A 14,925-nucleotide genomic window follows, 5' to 3' on the forward strand; every position below is an offset into this window, starting at 1 on the left:
GTTTATTTCTGGAGTGATCACTCTCATAAGATTTTCAAAGGTGTCAGTCACACTTCCCTCCAGTAAAAAGGTACCACTGCTGTAAAGGAATAGTGAGAATTATTATTAAACAGAAGGTTGAAAAAATGTGGAATAACATAATGTGGTAGTTGGCAATTAACTGAGAAAAGAGTAAGGAACCCCTCCAGATTTTTGAGCACTTTGGTGACATATTTAAAATTTGCTCTAGGAAAATTAATATATCAGTCGTGTAGAAGAAGGATTGAGTCAGGGAAAATAGGAGGCCATGAGAACATTCTGGGGATAGCGCACTAAGGAATTGAGCCTGGGTGGTAGCCAAGAGGAGTGGGTTCGGTGGGTAGATGGGAGTATCTGTGGCAAAGGAGGCTGGCAAGAAAGGCCAACAGCAGCGTGAGTGAGCTAAGAGCATGTATTTGAGCTGGAATGGGCCATTTCCCCCAAAATATACTACAGCACCGGTTTTCTAATATGCACACAACCCAGGGATTATGCATTGAGATGTGTGAAGAAAATGTTAAAACTTATATTTGTATTTATTTCTATTCAACAATAAGAAATGAATCATTTATATCAATGGTACCTGCCCTAGCTCACTGTCTCAATGCATCCACCAGGGGCATACATTGCTTATGGAGTGCAAGGCCTCCTAGTGGCAGGGCTCCGGTTCCATGGTGCAGAGAGGCCCCTATGAGTGTGCAAAGTCCTCCCTTACATATGACCAAGTACTGCAGATTCTCTGGATCTGAAAGGAAACCACAGATTGAAGATAATATCAATTAAATTAAGCATAGTAAACAAGGAAAATACCAAAGCTGAAATATCTCCTACCTCCAGTAATAGCTACTCATTAGCCAGATACAGAGTTCTAAACTTGACATTGTAATCAGATCTATCAGGAAACTGAAAAAAATAGAAATTATAAAGAAGTCATTTTGAAATATGATTTATACACATTATCATAAAATATGAGCTTTTCTCCAATATGTTTTGCTAGATAATTTTATTAAGCTATTGTGGTAAATAAGACATTTAAAAACTTACTACTCAGAACCTGAAAGCAAATCTACCATTTTTTCAGCAGTGTTTAAGGTCATACGGTACTCAATTTAGTCATTCACAAATTTCACTTAAGGTAATGAAGAATGATTCAAAGCTTTCTTTGAGGGTTCCTACTTAAAAATCCACACACGAAGGCTCTTGCTGCTTTTCTTACCATGGTATAAAGGACTGAATGAAACAATACAGATAAAACAAAACAAAGAATACATGTAGAGCAACCTGGTGGGAAGCTAAATAAAGTCAACAAATACTTTTGGAAGACACATAGAAAACATTGCTCAAAATTTAAAGAAATAAATATTAGAAAAATTATAATGTGGAGATATATTAGATGAAAGAACATGGAGTCGCATATGTCTCAGTTTATAGTACAGTGAAGTACTGCCAAGAAGTAATCACCAAAAAATTCAATCCAGTAAAATGCGAGGTTGTATTTACTATGAAACTAATGAAATGATTGGAACAACAAACTTACACAGCCTAGTGGCTTGGAGCTCAGCAGGTCCACTGTGCAGTCCAAATCCACCTAGTCTCAGAGCGCTTTCCCACCGTGTTAAACAGCAACGGAAAAGATTCTGGATCTTGTGAGCAGAGTCGAGGGAATCTCCTGGTTAGTTAGTACCCTTTTTTCTTGGCCCACCCGGAGAGATGAACTCAGATGGAGACCAGTGGGGTGGCCTACCTTTTCCCTGCCCAGCTTCATGCTTCTCTTTAGTTTTGAGAATAGGAGCCAACTGGAGGACAGAAGCCACTTGACAATTAGACTTTACCTGAGTAAACAGAATTTCATCATCATTGGATGTTTATGGTGGGGTTTTGCTGGTTCCTAGATTCTATTTCAATTATGAAATATACAAAAAGCTATGTTTTTTATGAGTCGATACAGCAAAGTTATACAGAGAAGATAAAGTCTCAGTAGTAACTGCCTTCTTTACTAGAAGAATGTTTTATGGAAAGACTGCACAAATCACTGATAAGATTGTTGCCGTGACAGTAAAAACATTTCAGGTTAAGGTTACAGGTAGCATATGCTAAATTTATATACTGCTTTGTCATAGTTAAGCTTTATGCTGCAGTAAACAAGTTGAAATCATGAGTGAAGAAAGCTCTGCAAGATGTGATTGCTGAGGTTGATTTTTAACACAAGGGCTTTAAAATGCTGCAGAATGTTACTGATACTTTGCAATGCAATGAGACAAAACAAGGAAATCTCCTGTACCACACACTGGCTTTCTTAGCGCACAGTACGGGAAAAGATTTGTCCGATTCAAAGATGAGCTTACATAATTCCCCTTATAAAAGGATATGTGCTTCAAATCGCTTACCTTTCCTACGGTGACAAGTGGCTCAGTAGTATGCTACTTAGAAGATATGTAGCAGAAAGGATACTTCATTTGCCGCTTTAAGTTAACGACAACATTTTTGATAAAAAACCAAAAATAACTCCCTTTTACAGGACATTTTTGTAATGCAGAGAACATTGTGCGAAACAAGTGTCTGCAGGCGACTCTGTTGTTACTCGGTTTTGTTGTGAGGGCATTGTAAGTACCTTATAAGTAAAAAGTTTCAGAACTACATACTGAAGCACTTGGAAATAGGATTTTCTAACTTCTTTTAAAAAGCTTCCAAAGAGTTTCAATGGTTAGGTTCTATACATATTTAATAACAGTGGTGTTTATTTAACACATTACATACCAGATATGTGGCTACATGTATTACGTGTGTAAAAAGAGGTTAAATCACTTGCATAGACACATAACAAACAAATGTCAGAGCTGAAATTGGAACCTTCTCTCTTACTCATTACATTACATCTTACTTATTTTCTAGTGTCTCTTTCTCCTAATCATTTGTAATGGAAACCTATTTATATCAGGGAGAGTAGAAAAAAAATGGCTAGCTGAATTTTAGGGGAAAAGAAGCTTTGCATAATTGGTAGGTGGAATTGAAACATGATTATTGTGACTAAGTAATCTATGCTGCAGGCAGGCCATTCCTTCATTGTCTGTGGCTTCTGGAAGTCTGTGACTTCTATCTTCCACCTTCTCCTTCTTCTCAGCCTTCTAGCACCCTCCCACGCTCACTTGCAGCCGATGACCTTGCTTCCTACTGTGGGAGAAAAAGTCATGGAATTGCTACCACCACACATTCTCATGTGGCATCTGACTCACCACTGACTTTCCTCCTGTGGCCAGAGGTCTGTGCTCTTCTTCGAGGCCAGCCCTCTCCCCACATGCTCTAGGTCCAGTCTCCTCCTGTCAACTTAAGAGCAAATTGCTATACTCAAAAGAAAAAACTGAATGGCATAAATATGAGGGAGAAAAATTTACATATGTATAAAAAGTCATAACCTTGCATCAGAGTAGTGCAGTGATTTAAATAACCTTGTTGACATACGGTTTTGTCATTTGTTTCTTATGTTGTCTATAGATGCCTTACATGCCTCCTTACTCAATAGTATGTGAAATTCTCTTAAGGTCAGATAGTTGTGTGGCTTATTAAAACTTTATATGCAGTCCCTTATTTCCCCTAAATGCCTACTTGTTAGCTAAATATATCCTTGGAAATATAGGTGTAACTAGTTAGATGCTGCATAAAATGCGGTGTTTTACAACTTAGATGGTATGCGAATCATTAGGGGAGAGTTGAGAAGAGATCCAGAAACATTGTTTTGACTATAACGACAGCAATAGGACTAGCTTCAGGAAGGACACATGAGAAACTGATCGCAGTCAAAAAGGAATTAAATTTAAGACAGAAGAAAGGAAGAAAGAAGAGGAAATAATTTTGTATAGTAACTTGGAGGAAGTCTTTAAAAAATTAAATATTGGAATGTCACATGGTGAGATGCCACAAACTACTTGGTTCCTCTTTGGGGACATATCCAGAATCTGACCTCTCATCACTGCCTCCGCCGGCCATTCAGTTCGAGCCACAGTTATTCTCCTTTGGATTTATTGCAACAGCCCCTTAACTGGTCTTATTTCCATATGTATAAAAAGTCATAACCTTGCATCAGAGTAGCGCAGTGATTTAAATAACCTTGTTGACATACGGTTTTGTCATTTGTTTCTTATGTTCTTATGTTTAGGAGACCTTTGCCCTCCTAAAGTCTCTACTCAGCTTAGAAGCCAAAGTGATTCGTGTTAAAGTATATGCCAGATCACATCACTCCTCTGCTCAAAATACTGCAATGGCACTTTTTTTCTTTTCAGAGAAAAATCTGAATTTCTCTGCAAGGCCCTTTTAGGATCTGAGCCCTGTTACACGCTGAACTTCCTTCCCACTACTGTTCTCCCTGGCTCAGTGCGCTCCAGCCTTACTAGTTTCCTCAGACAAGTCAGGCCATCTCTCAGGGTCTCAGAAATTGGCTCTTTCCGGTCTCAATCCACGTTCTGCCCCTCCACACTCATCCAGCTCATTCTAATTTCCAGCTTCAGTCAACGTCCTGGAACATACCACAGTGCCAGCCTCTCGTTTCACAGTCGCATTCCCCCACTAGAGTACTGTCAAGTGTTTTGATTTAACAGTAATAAGTAAATCTGTTTTTTAAGAAGAATCATAGTTAAAATTTGATTTTCTGAAAGAAACAAAAGAAAATTGTGGGCAGTAGTCTGCTTTGAGGTGTTAAGACAAAGGATGATACCATCTGCTAAACAAGAATGAGTGTCATAGGAACAACTACATGAGATGAAAACACAGATGGATGAGATGAGAAAATGGTAAAGTAAGAGACAAAAAACGCAGTAGCAGAGTTAACATCTATATCAGAAGCCGTCAAAAGCAGAAAATAAAATCAGTTATGTAGAATTCATATTGTATTCAAGTAGTTACTACACAATGAAAGGAAAAGGGCAAACTGACGAAAATTTCAAGCTATGATTTATTGTTTATACAATGTACCAGTCAGGATGCTGAGTATTTTATATAATTTAGATACATTTAATTATTTAGTGTTTATTTTTATTTCCATTTTATAGGTGGGTAAACTAAGACTTAGATAATTTTTTCAAGGTGTAGTTAGTGATAGAACTAGAATTTTAGTGAAAGTCTATTCAATTATAAAGCATGTGTTCTTAGCAATGTGCTGTTGGGTAATACACAGAAAATGAGAACAGATATCCCACCCATAAATAATTAGCATTTCTGAAGAATAAACAAAAACTAACTTTAACAAAGTTATTCGCTGATTGTGGACACGAAGCTCCTAGGACCTTATCATCTGCACCCAGAACAGTGTCAGGGTCTGGGAGATATTCAATAAATATTTGTTTATTGAACTGTCATAATTACTACCTATTAAGCATTTAGTCTATCATAGTGCCACATGTTTAAACATGTTTTGTTTAACTCTCAAACCAATTTTGAACTATTTTTTATGCATAAGGAAAATGAAGCACCAAGGGGTTAAGTGATTTATTCAGTCTTATAGTTAATAGGTTGCAGAACTTGCATAACAGAAGTACATTTAACAGTTGCATAAAAATTTTACTCTATACATCAAAAGGGGTTATTGTGTCCCAAGCACATGTAATGAAAAAAGCTACATGTTTGCATATATTAACATTTTTAAAATTTCATATAGAAAGAAAATACTGGGGGAGTGGTAGATGAGGGAAAATGGAGACAATTGTACTTGAACAACAATAAAAAAGGGAAAAAATGCAAACTGCAAGGATATATGTACATTAAAAAAGAAAGAAAATATCCTATATGATTTTAAACAAGAAGAAAACTGGTTAACTACCAAGAAATACAAATTGGGCTGACGTTAGAGTCCTCTTTGAAACATTAAGTTCTGGGATTGGCAAGATTTCTATCAAAGTGAGTCACTATTCTTGGGTGAGGGCAACATATGTTCATACATGTGTGTAAGGGTATAGGAATATGCCCATCTCTACTGAAGTACATGTTTGTGTGTTACTTGGGAGAAGTTGGATTGCTGGGGTGGCCTCTTGTTCAGGATGAAGCTTAGCAATGTAATTCTATAAGAGATGGGAGGAGTCGTTCTCTCTGCCGTTGCTACCCACCAGTGAGCTATAACTCTCCCCCGTGACCCCTTTCAAGTTTCACATACTCCTGTCTGGTGCCCAGTACTCATGTTTCTCTTCTTAAGGGACATATTTTGTGCTCTTTGTTCCCAGGCCTCGATTCTTTGTCTGTTCTACTCTTAGGTATTTCCATGTACTTTATTAGTCATTTCCCCTTGGGAAATTGAAGTACCTATGTAATATCTATTGTGTTATAAGAATTACATGAAATAAAGCAGTTAAATTCCTAGTATACTGGCCTATACTATTCTCAATAAATTTATTTTTCCTCTCTTCTTCTTTTCCCCCATACATTTTCCCTTCACTTGAATCAAAAACCCTTGGGTCTTACATAAAGATACGTTAACACTTACTGGCTCAGTATTGTCTGTCTGTCTTTCACACTCCGCCAAATATTGACTCTTCTCCATTTTCATTCTAGCTTTACATGGCCAGCCCCAGACTGGCCAACATGAAACACCGGTCCAGACCTTCATGTTATTGTCTTTAGAATATTTTGACTTCTAGAATATATAAAGAAAACTTGAATAAATAGTAAAATGAGTATACCTAATTATATTTAAGTAAGTTGTAGACATCAAATCTCACCTCTCAAGACTTCAACATGTGTCTTGTAAGTGCAAGAATATTCTGCAATATAACTGCAATATATCATCACACCCACGAATCTGACATTAATACAATAATCTTATCTAGTATACAGCCAGTATTTAAATTTACCCAATTGTTCCCAAAATATCTTGTATAGATTACTTTTTATGCAGGATCCAATGAAGAACTATGTATTTCATGATGGCTGGGTGGCTTGGTTGGTTGGAGCATCATCCTATACACCAAAAAATTGCTGGTTTGATTCCGAGTCAGGACACATACCTAGGTTGTGGGTTGCACCCCAGATAAAAGCACTAAGGGAGGCATCCAATTGATATTTCTCTCTCACATCTCTCTCTCTCTCTCCTCCCCCCTGCTCCCTTTCTCTCTCTGTAAAATCAATTTTAAAAAAACATATCCTAAGGTAAGAATTTTAAAAAAAACTATATTTAATTTGGCCTTTAGTATTCTTTAATCTAAAAAGATCTATAAGCCAGGAAGTGAAAGACAAATACCATATGATCTCACCTATAAGTGGAACCTAATCAACAAAACAAACAAGTGAGCAAAGTAGAACCAGAGACGTGGAAATAAAGAACAAAATGACAGTGACCAGAGGGGAGGGGAGAGGGGGATAACGGGGGAAAGAAGGGGAAGGGTCAAGTCAAGGAACATGTATAAAGGACCCATGGACAAAGACAATGGGGAGAGGGGGAGGATTGAAAATGGAAGGTGGGGGTGGGTAGGACAGGGGAGAGTAATGGGGGGAAAATGGGGACAACTGTAATTGAACAACAATAAAAAAAATTTTTTTAATGCTTCAGAAAAAAAAATTTTTTTTAATCTTTTACTATTTTTTGGTCTTTTAGGACATTGACATTTTTTTTGAGGAGTCTAGACCAGCTGTTACGTAGAAATTCCCCACAATCTGATTTGTCTGATTTTCTCCCATGTTGTTAGATTCATTAAATATTTTGACATGAATCTTATACAGAGCAGTGGTTTCAAAATATCATGTACCCTTTAAAACTTCAAAATTATTAAGACCCTAACAAATTGTTTTTATGTGGATTGTATCTATCAATATTTATCATGTGATAAATTAAAATGTAATTTTTGAAACACTTTATTAACTCATTTTAAAAATATCAAACTCATTAGATGTTAATTTTCCAAGCCCCCCAAAATAATGACAAGAGTCACATCGTTTTGCCTTTTTATAGGCCATTTGAATATCTGTCTTAATAGAGTGCAGCTGGGCCTCACACCTTTGCCTCCACTTCATCTGTTGCGATATGCTGTTTTGGTGGAAGCGTATAAAGAAAGTGTGTCACACAGATGTCCAGTTGCAAAATGGAGGCGCACTTTGTCTTTTCAGATCTGACAAGTGGGGGTCATTTCATTAAGGATTACAAAAGGATGATACTCTCCTATTATTTCTTTTAATTTTATCAGCTATAAGTCTTTTCGTATAGTCCTTTCTCTCTTCCAAAAGTAATTTAGTAATATTAAAGTATAATTTTTGCTGGAAGCCTTATTAGATGTTTAGTTAATTCCCTTTATTTATCAATTTTTAAAGAAATGGGTTTGTGCCCTAGCAACCTCCTGTGGTTTCTAGTGACTTCCTACATATTACATGTACTCGTGGCTTTTTAGATAGTCATTGTGTTTTAATCACTTAAACTAAATTCTTTTTTTATGTTCAGATTGTCTTATCTTTGGTTAGTGTGTCTCTACACAATTTTATTAGCTCTCAGTAACATCAAATTCTGCCACAACAAGTTTCCCGAGCTCAACTGGTACATTTCCTGTCCCAGCCATGCCTCCAAGGGGCCCTGGTTCCTTTTAGATGAAAATAGTAGACACAACAGTCTGGATCCTACATTTATCACTGTGATGGTTGTCTACTTCTGGGAGTTTCCAGTGGACAGACCTAGAAAATACATCTTTTTTAAAAGCAGGGTGATAATGAGTTTGCATCAACATTTCTTAACCTCAGCACTACTGACATTTGGGGCCAGTTAATTTCCTGTTTGGGGGACTGTCCTGTGCACTGTGGGATGGTTAGCAGTACCCCTGGACTCTCCTCAGTAGCACCTACCCCTCAGGTGTGTAAACCCAAATTATGCCCCTGCATTGTGAAATACCCTAGAGCAGGCATGGAGTAAGGGGGCAAAACTGTGGCTAGTTGAGAGCCACTGGTTTACACTTATATTTCTAGCAACATTAAAATAATTCCCTAATTGTTTTATCCATCTGTGTGTGTGTATATATGTGTGTATACACACACACATATATACACACACATATATATATATATATATATATATATATATATACATAAAATACCAATATAAGCATAACATCTAACAAAACCTGCTCTGTGGACTAGTTTTTCATCCTCTGCATGAAATCTTAGGTCAATCACATAGTCTTTAATCAGAAGAATAATCTCATTTCAGTAATCAAAATGAACAGGCCAGCATGTTGTCAACATTCCAAACTCTCACCTAATTTAGGTTTACCTCTTTGCCCAGCTCAGTACTGCTTGAGGCTTGAAGCCTTCAGGGAAGAAGAAAACAAGATTACCCTCCTCTCTGTTTGCCCTGCTCATACTCCTAAGTCCCATGAGCAGCTGACCAGGATGATGGCCTGGGAAGAGAGGTTAAAGGGTGAAGGGCAGTTATACACGGCAGGCACATGCATGGCCGTCAATGGAATTCTCTGTGTTTGATGGATGGTTATAGCTGACTCTTTCTGTAGCAAAATACTTTGGTGGGACTCTTGGGGATATTTCACTGGGGAGCTTGAACTGTAATCCAGTAGCACAGGCGATGCCTCTTTTCTCCCTGGACCTTTCTGACTCTGGCCCCCGTCCCCTGGACCTGCAGCGGCTGGCCCTCCCTTAGAGTGCTTATGCTGGATTGCCGTGCCCTCTAGGCTGCCCTCGTGGGTGGAACCGTTTTAAAACAGAAAGGTAGAAACTTTTATTGACACAAATATTTTCAGAAACGTGCTCAAATTAAAAGTATAGAGCTTAACAAACTGTCACTCAGTAAATGAAACCATGTTTCCACTATCACCTAGGTCACAAAATTTAAAAATTAGAAGCTTCCCAAAAGCTCCCTCACACTCCTTCCCATCACTCCCCAAAAGTTCCTGCCATCCCAACTTCTAATATCATAAATGGTTTTGAGTATTTTGGAACTTTATTTTAATGGAACCATACAGCATTTTTCTATGTCTACTTATTTTACACAGGAATTCATCCACATTTTTGCATGGGTGAGACATTTAATCTCATTCTTGTATAATTATTTAATAAATAAAAGAGTTTGTTTATACATTAGGCTATAGCTGATTATTTGGATTGTTTTCTGTTTGGGGCTATTTTGAACACTGCTTCTGTAAATATTCTTGTACAAATCTTTTTTTTTTCTCTGTATGTGCATACCTGTCCTTATGCATGAGTTTTGCGTTTGATATACCCCCAGAACCCTGGGAATGTCAATTGCCCTAGAGCAATGTACAAGGTCTGTTCAGAAGGTATCCAGCCATGTAATATGAAAAATAGAGACATTTATTGAAGAAGATACAAGATACAAGAAGCATTGTACATAGGACAATGATGCCTCAGTCCCCTTCAAAGTCTCACATAGCTCTCCCAGTCACTATCAGCTGCCCTATCAGTTTCCTGAATCTCACTGATGGTCTGAAATCTCTTCCCCTTCAAAGGTGATTTTAGTTGGGAGAAAAGCCAGAAGTCTCAGGGCACCAGGTCTGGGTTGTAGGGGGGCTGAGTCACCTGAGTAATTTGATGTTTCACCAAAACACTGCACAAGACGTGATGCATGAGTGGGCGCATTGTTGTGATGAAGCCGCCCATCACCAGTTCCCATAGCTGTGGCCTTCTGAATCATCTGAATAGTTTCTGTGGAGGAATAGTTTCTGCGGAAAATTTGATACAGATTCGTTGTTTTACTTGCTAAGTCATTTTGAATGTGATGGTCACACTGTACACATGCTCACTCAACAGTGTCTACCGCCCCCACTGACTAGTACAGTGAAGTTGTCATTGTTCACACACGCACGTTCTAGTCCACTCTCCTTGTCTGCCAGGTTATATCAATGTCATGCAAACCCTTCTTGTTATAATAACAATGGCTGAACTTGCTCCAGACAGATCTCTCATGTGTTCTTTGGCACAAGTTCATATGCCCTACAGTAGTGAAAATTTACTTCCCATAAAAGCCAAAGTTTATGTTTCGTTTTCAGGCATGGATGACTCTTCTCCCTACCCAAAGTTTTAGGGCTATTTCTGGCTTCCTTGGGCTATCTTGGTAGTATTTTCTAATGCTACTTTCATGCTGAAGACAGCATTTTGAGATGCCCCATTTTATGCAGAGTTCAGTTCACACACCTTTCTCCCAGTGGGCCTGAGGTCATAAATCCCAGCCCCTCATGAACTTTAAATCCCAGTTACCATTTTTTTGACTTTACAATGGCATGAAAGCAATATACATAATAAATTACATAAAATATTCAACACCTTATTATAAAATAGACTTTGTGGTAGATGATTTTGCCCAACTGTAGGGTAATGTAAGTGTTTTGAGCACATTCAAGGTAGGCTAGGCTAAGTTAAGTATTAGGCAGGTTAAATGTATTAAATGTACACTCATACCTCAGTACTCATCAGCTCCAGAACTCATCAAACCTTGTACGTGTCGAGTTTTGATAAGAAATATGTTTCCGCACTCGGTGCTTGCTCACAACTCATCGCAATTGCTAGAACTTGTATGAATCACGACGCCGCCCTGCAGGAGAAAATGCTTCATCTCCTTACTTGCTCGGTACTTGTCAGTCTGGGCACTCATCATGAGTTCCAGAATAAATCAATGACGAGTACCAAGGTACCACTGTATTTTCGACTTAACTATATTTTCAACTTACAGTGGGGTAAGAATAACCTCATTGCAGATGAGAGCATCTGTATGTGTTTAAATTTATATGCAACTCATTTCTAATTCATTCATACCAGACTTTCTCCCTTATACATTCTCTGTTGTACTCACCTATGGTTGGCTAGGTTACATCTTTCAAAACCTCTTTAGGAAGAGTATAGCAGGACCTTATTTCTTGATTTTCTGCATATTTGAAAATGTCTTTAAGTAGCCTTTAAAACCGAATAACTGGACTAGGTATAGATTTTTGGGGGCTATATCTAGGACACAGCTAACTGTATTTGGAATTTAGGGATGAGATAATAATCGTAATTATAGTAGACATTCATTAAGTACTTGCTATGCTCCAGACTATTCTAAGCTCTTACATGAGCTCATTTAATCCTTTGATGCAACCCTAGGTACTAATATTATCTTTATTTCACTCAGCAAAAGGAAAACAAAGACCACCCAGCTAATAAATAGTGGGGTTGAAATTTGAACTTCAGCAATATTGTTTCATACTCTTCACTCCTATACTACCTCTCAGGTTAATTAAGCTAAAATTTGTGACCTTAAGCATATTAGTCAGCTTCTTGGTGCCTCAGTCAACTCTCTATGAAGTGGGGCTACAATACTTTCCAAGGTTGCTGTGATGATTAAATAAGTTAATGTATGCAAATAGCTGGTAACAGTACCTAACACATACGAAGTGCTTAATAATTGTCTGTTGCTATTGTTATTACTATCTTACGGATAGTAAGCTGCAGATGTGAGCTTTCAAAAAACTGTCTGACTTTAGTAACTGCTCTTCAGCATTCGGTATCAGCAATTAAAGTGGCATTTCAATTATGTAGGAAAAAGGGGTTATTTGAAAAATAGTGTTGGGACGTATTTGATAAACAGTAAATACTCGCTAAATGAATGAGGATTTTGTAAAGAATGTATACATTCACCTAACAAATATTAACAGATATTATGCACTCTCTAGGTCTATATAGAGAGGTTGGAAGGAAACATGAAAATAAATATAGTCACATGGTAATGAGGTTATAAATGATTTTCTGTTTTGAATTTCCTTAACATGTTACAAATTTCCTCTCATAATACAATATATTAAATTTAAAAAATTAACCAGATAATTGCTATACACAAAGGTTGAGCTAGCCACCTACAGAGAGATGGTTGGAAGATCAAAGCTCAAGATGAGGTTTCAGAGTCATGAGAAGATAATGAAACTGCCAACACAGTGTGTACAGTAGAATACACCATATAAAGAAGTGGCAAAGAAGAGGGATTGGCAAGGGGAACTTAGAAGGGACTTTTGGAAAGACATATGAAGAGGCACGAGAGTCCTTCCCCAAAAACAAAGCGGGGAGTCAGGTGTGGAGGGAAATTGCCAGGGGCAAGTTATACACAATGTTAAGAAAGAATCCACAGTATTTAGGAATGAAGAAATCTTTGATGACGTTAAGCCACTTTGTAAAGGCAGTGAGCATCGGCTACTTTATAAACCTCTCAGTATGCTGAGAGGTAATGACGGTTGGGTGATTAGAGAACGGAAATGAAGATGAAGATGACTTTTTCAACAACTTTGATGACAAAGGGAGGGATGGAGTCAGGGAGAATTTAAAATGAGACAGAATTCTCTCTCTCTCTCTCTCTATTTCTCTCTCTCTCTCTCTCTCAATTTGATGCTGGAGTGTTTGGAATGGGAAAACTTGAGGGGAAGTGAGACATCACTGGAGAAGGAGAGATGAAAGATTGTAAAGGAGCGAGGGGGAAGTTGGTGGGGCAAGATTTGAAAGTAGGCAGAAAGGGATGGTTTCAGAAACACAGACTAGGAGCCCTGGTAAAGGGGCACTCTTTCTCTGAAACACTGAAGAAGAAGATACTGTTATAAATCATTTAAGAAGTAGAAATGAGAAAAGTCTGCAGCATTACCAGCTGCTGGTATTTCAGACTTCTTTTTTCTCAGTATATTTGTGACCTAGGAATAGAGAATAGGACAGCATCATTTCAAACAATAATTATATCCATGAACACTATTTATTTAAGCTTACTCTTTATATAGGATGGAAAATCTTGTTTCCTATTTTCTGTTCTCTCCTCTTGTGAGAAACCAGTGTAGGGTCTAGATGAATGATGAAAGAGAGGGAGGAAGGGAGGGATGGAGGAAGGGAGGAAAGGGAAGGAAGGAAGGAAGGAAGGAAGGAAGGAAGGAAGGAAGGAAGGAAGGAAAGAAAGATGAATTCTGGATACTTAACATGACCCAAGCCATGACTATTTTATATTGTATAACTAATGGTTATCAGCAACTCCAAATGGCAGAAGATCTAAGGGCATGCTGATGCCATTAAGAAGATACACAAATCTTGGATAAAAGATTTTTAAATTAAATTTATTGTGGTGACATTGGTTAATATGGTCATGTACGCATCAAGTGTACATTACTATGATATGTGATCTGAACATTGCATTGTGTGGCTATGACTCAAAGTCAAATCATCTTCTGACACCATATATTCGGCCCCCTTGACCCTCTACCACCCACCCCCTCCCTCTGGTAACCGCCATACTATTGTCGATCTGTGTCCGTGAGTTTCAGCTTTACCCCACATGAGTGAGATCCTACTTTTAAAGATGTTTAAAGGTGCCCTGAAATTGATTTCTAAGCCGTGTGCACCTCAGGGAGGCTCCTGAAGGCACAGGGAAAGCACTGAGTACGTGTGGGGCATTAGTGACATTCAGTTTTGCCGAGCAAGAGGCTGGCTGAGTCAGTCGTGTAGTTGCTGATGTTTTTCAGTTGCCATATTATAAAGTTTCCATTGGTCTTTAGATATGGTAAATAATTTTTACCATTTTATATTTTAGGGCAGCACAATTATTTATGTGCTGGAAGAAATGACTGCATCGTTGATAAAATCCGCAGAAAAAACTGCCCAGCATGTCGCCTTAGAAAGTGCTGTCAAGCTGGCATGGTCCTTGGAGGTAATGCAGCTGTTTTCACTAATAATATACTGATATTCACACTATAAAGCGGTGGGTCAGAAAATCCTGATTCTCTCATTTATCTCTGTTCTTGCTTTGCTTTTTCTGTCTTGATTATTGGTGTCTGAATGAAGCAACCAGTACTATCTCACGAACTTTATCGATTCCCAGCATGTTAAGGTCTGTGAGGAGAAGTAATAAACCTCCTTTTGTCTCTACTGCCTATAAGTAAATGTTATGGAGTGTCCACCAACCTTTCATTAAGTGAC

At 38.0% G+C, this 14,925-nt stretch overlaps 1 protein-coding gene across 2 annotated transcripts in view; it reads left to right on the top strand.

Moving 5' to 3' along the window:
- Positions 1 to 14,925, top strand: part of PGR (progesterone receptor) — a 94,376-nt gene that overhangs the window by 21,172 nt on the left and 58,279 nt on the right. Inside the window, exon 3 of one of the 2 annotated variants that reach the window (XM_053925753.1) lies at positions 14,540 to 14,656. The exons of the other annotated variant lie outside the window; for it this stretch is intronic. Within the exon in view, the coding sequence (XP_053781728.1) occupies positions 14,540 to 14,656 (117 nt within the window). The remainder of the gene's footprint in view (positions 1 to 14,539; positions 14,657 to 14,925) is intronic. 2 annotated transcript variants of the gene reach the window in all.

The sequence above is a fragment of the Desmodus rotundus genome, chromosome 5 (genome assembly GCF_022682495.2).
Source record: "Desmodus rotundus isolate HL8 chromosome 5, HLdesRot8A.1, whole genome shotgun sequence".
NCBI classification, from domain to species: domain Eukaryota; kingdom Metazoa; phylum Chordata; class Mammalia; order Chiroptera; family Phyllostomidae; genus Desmodus; species Desmodus rotundus.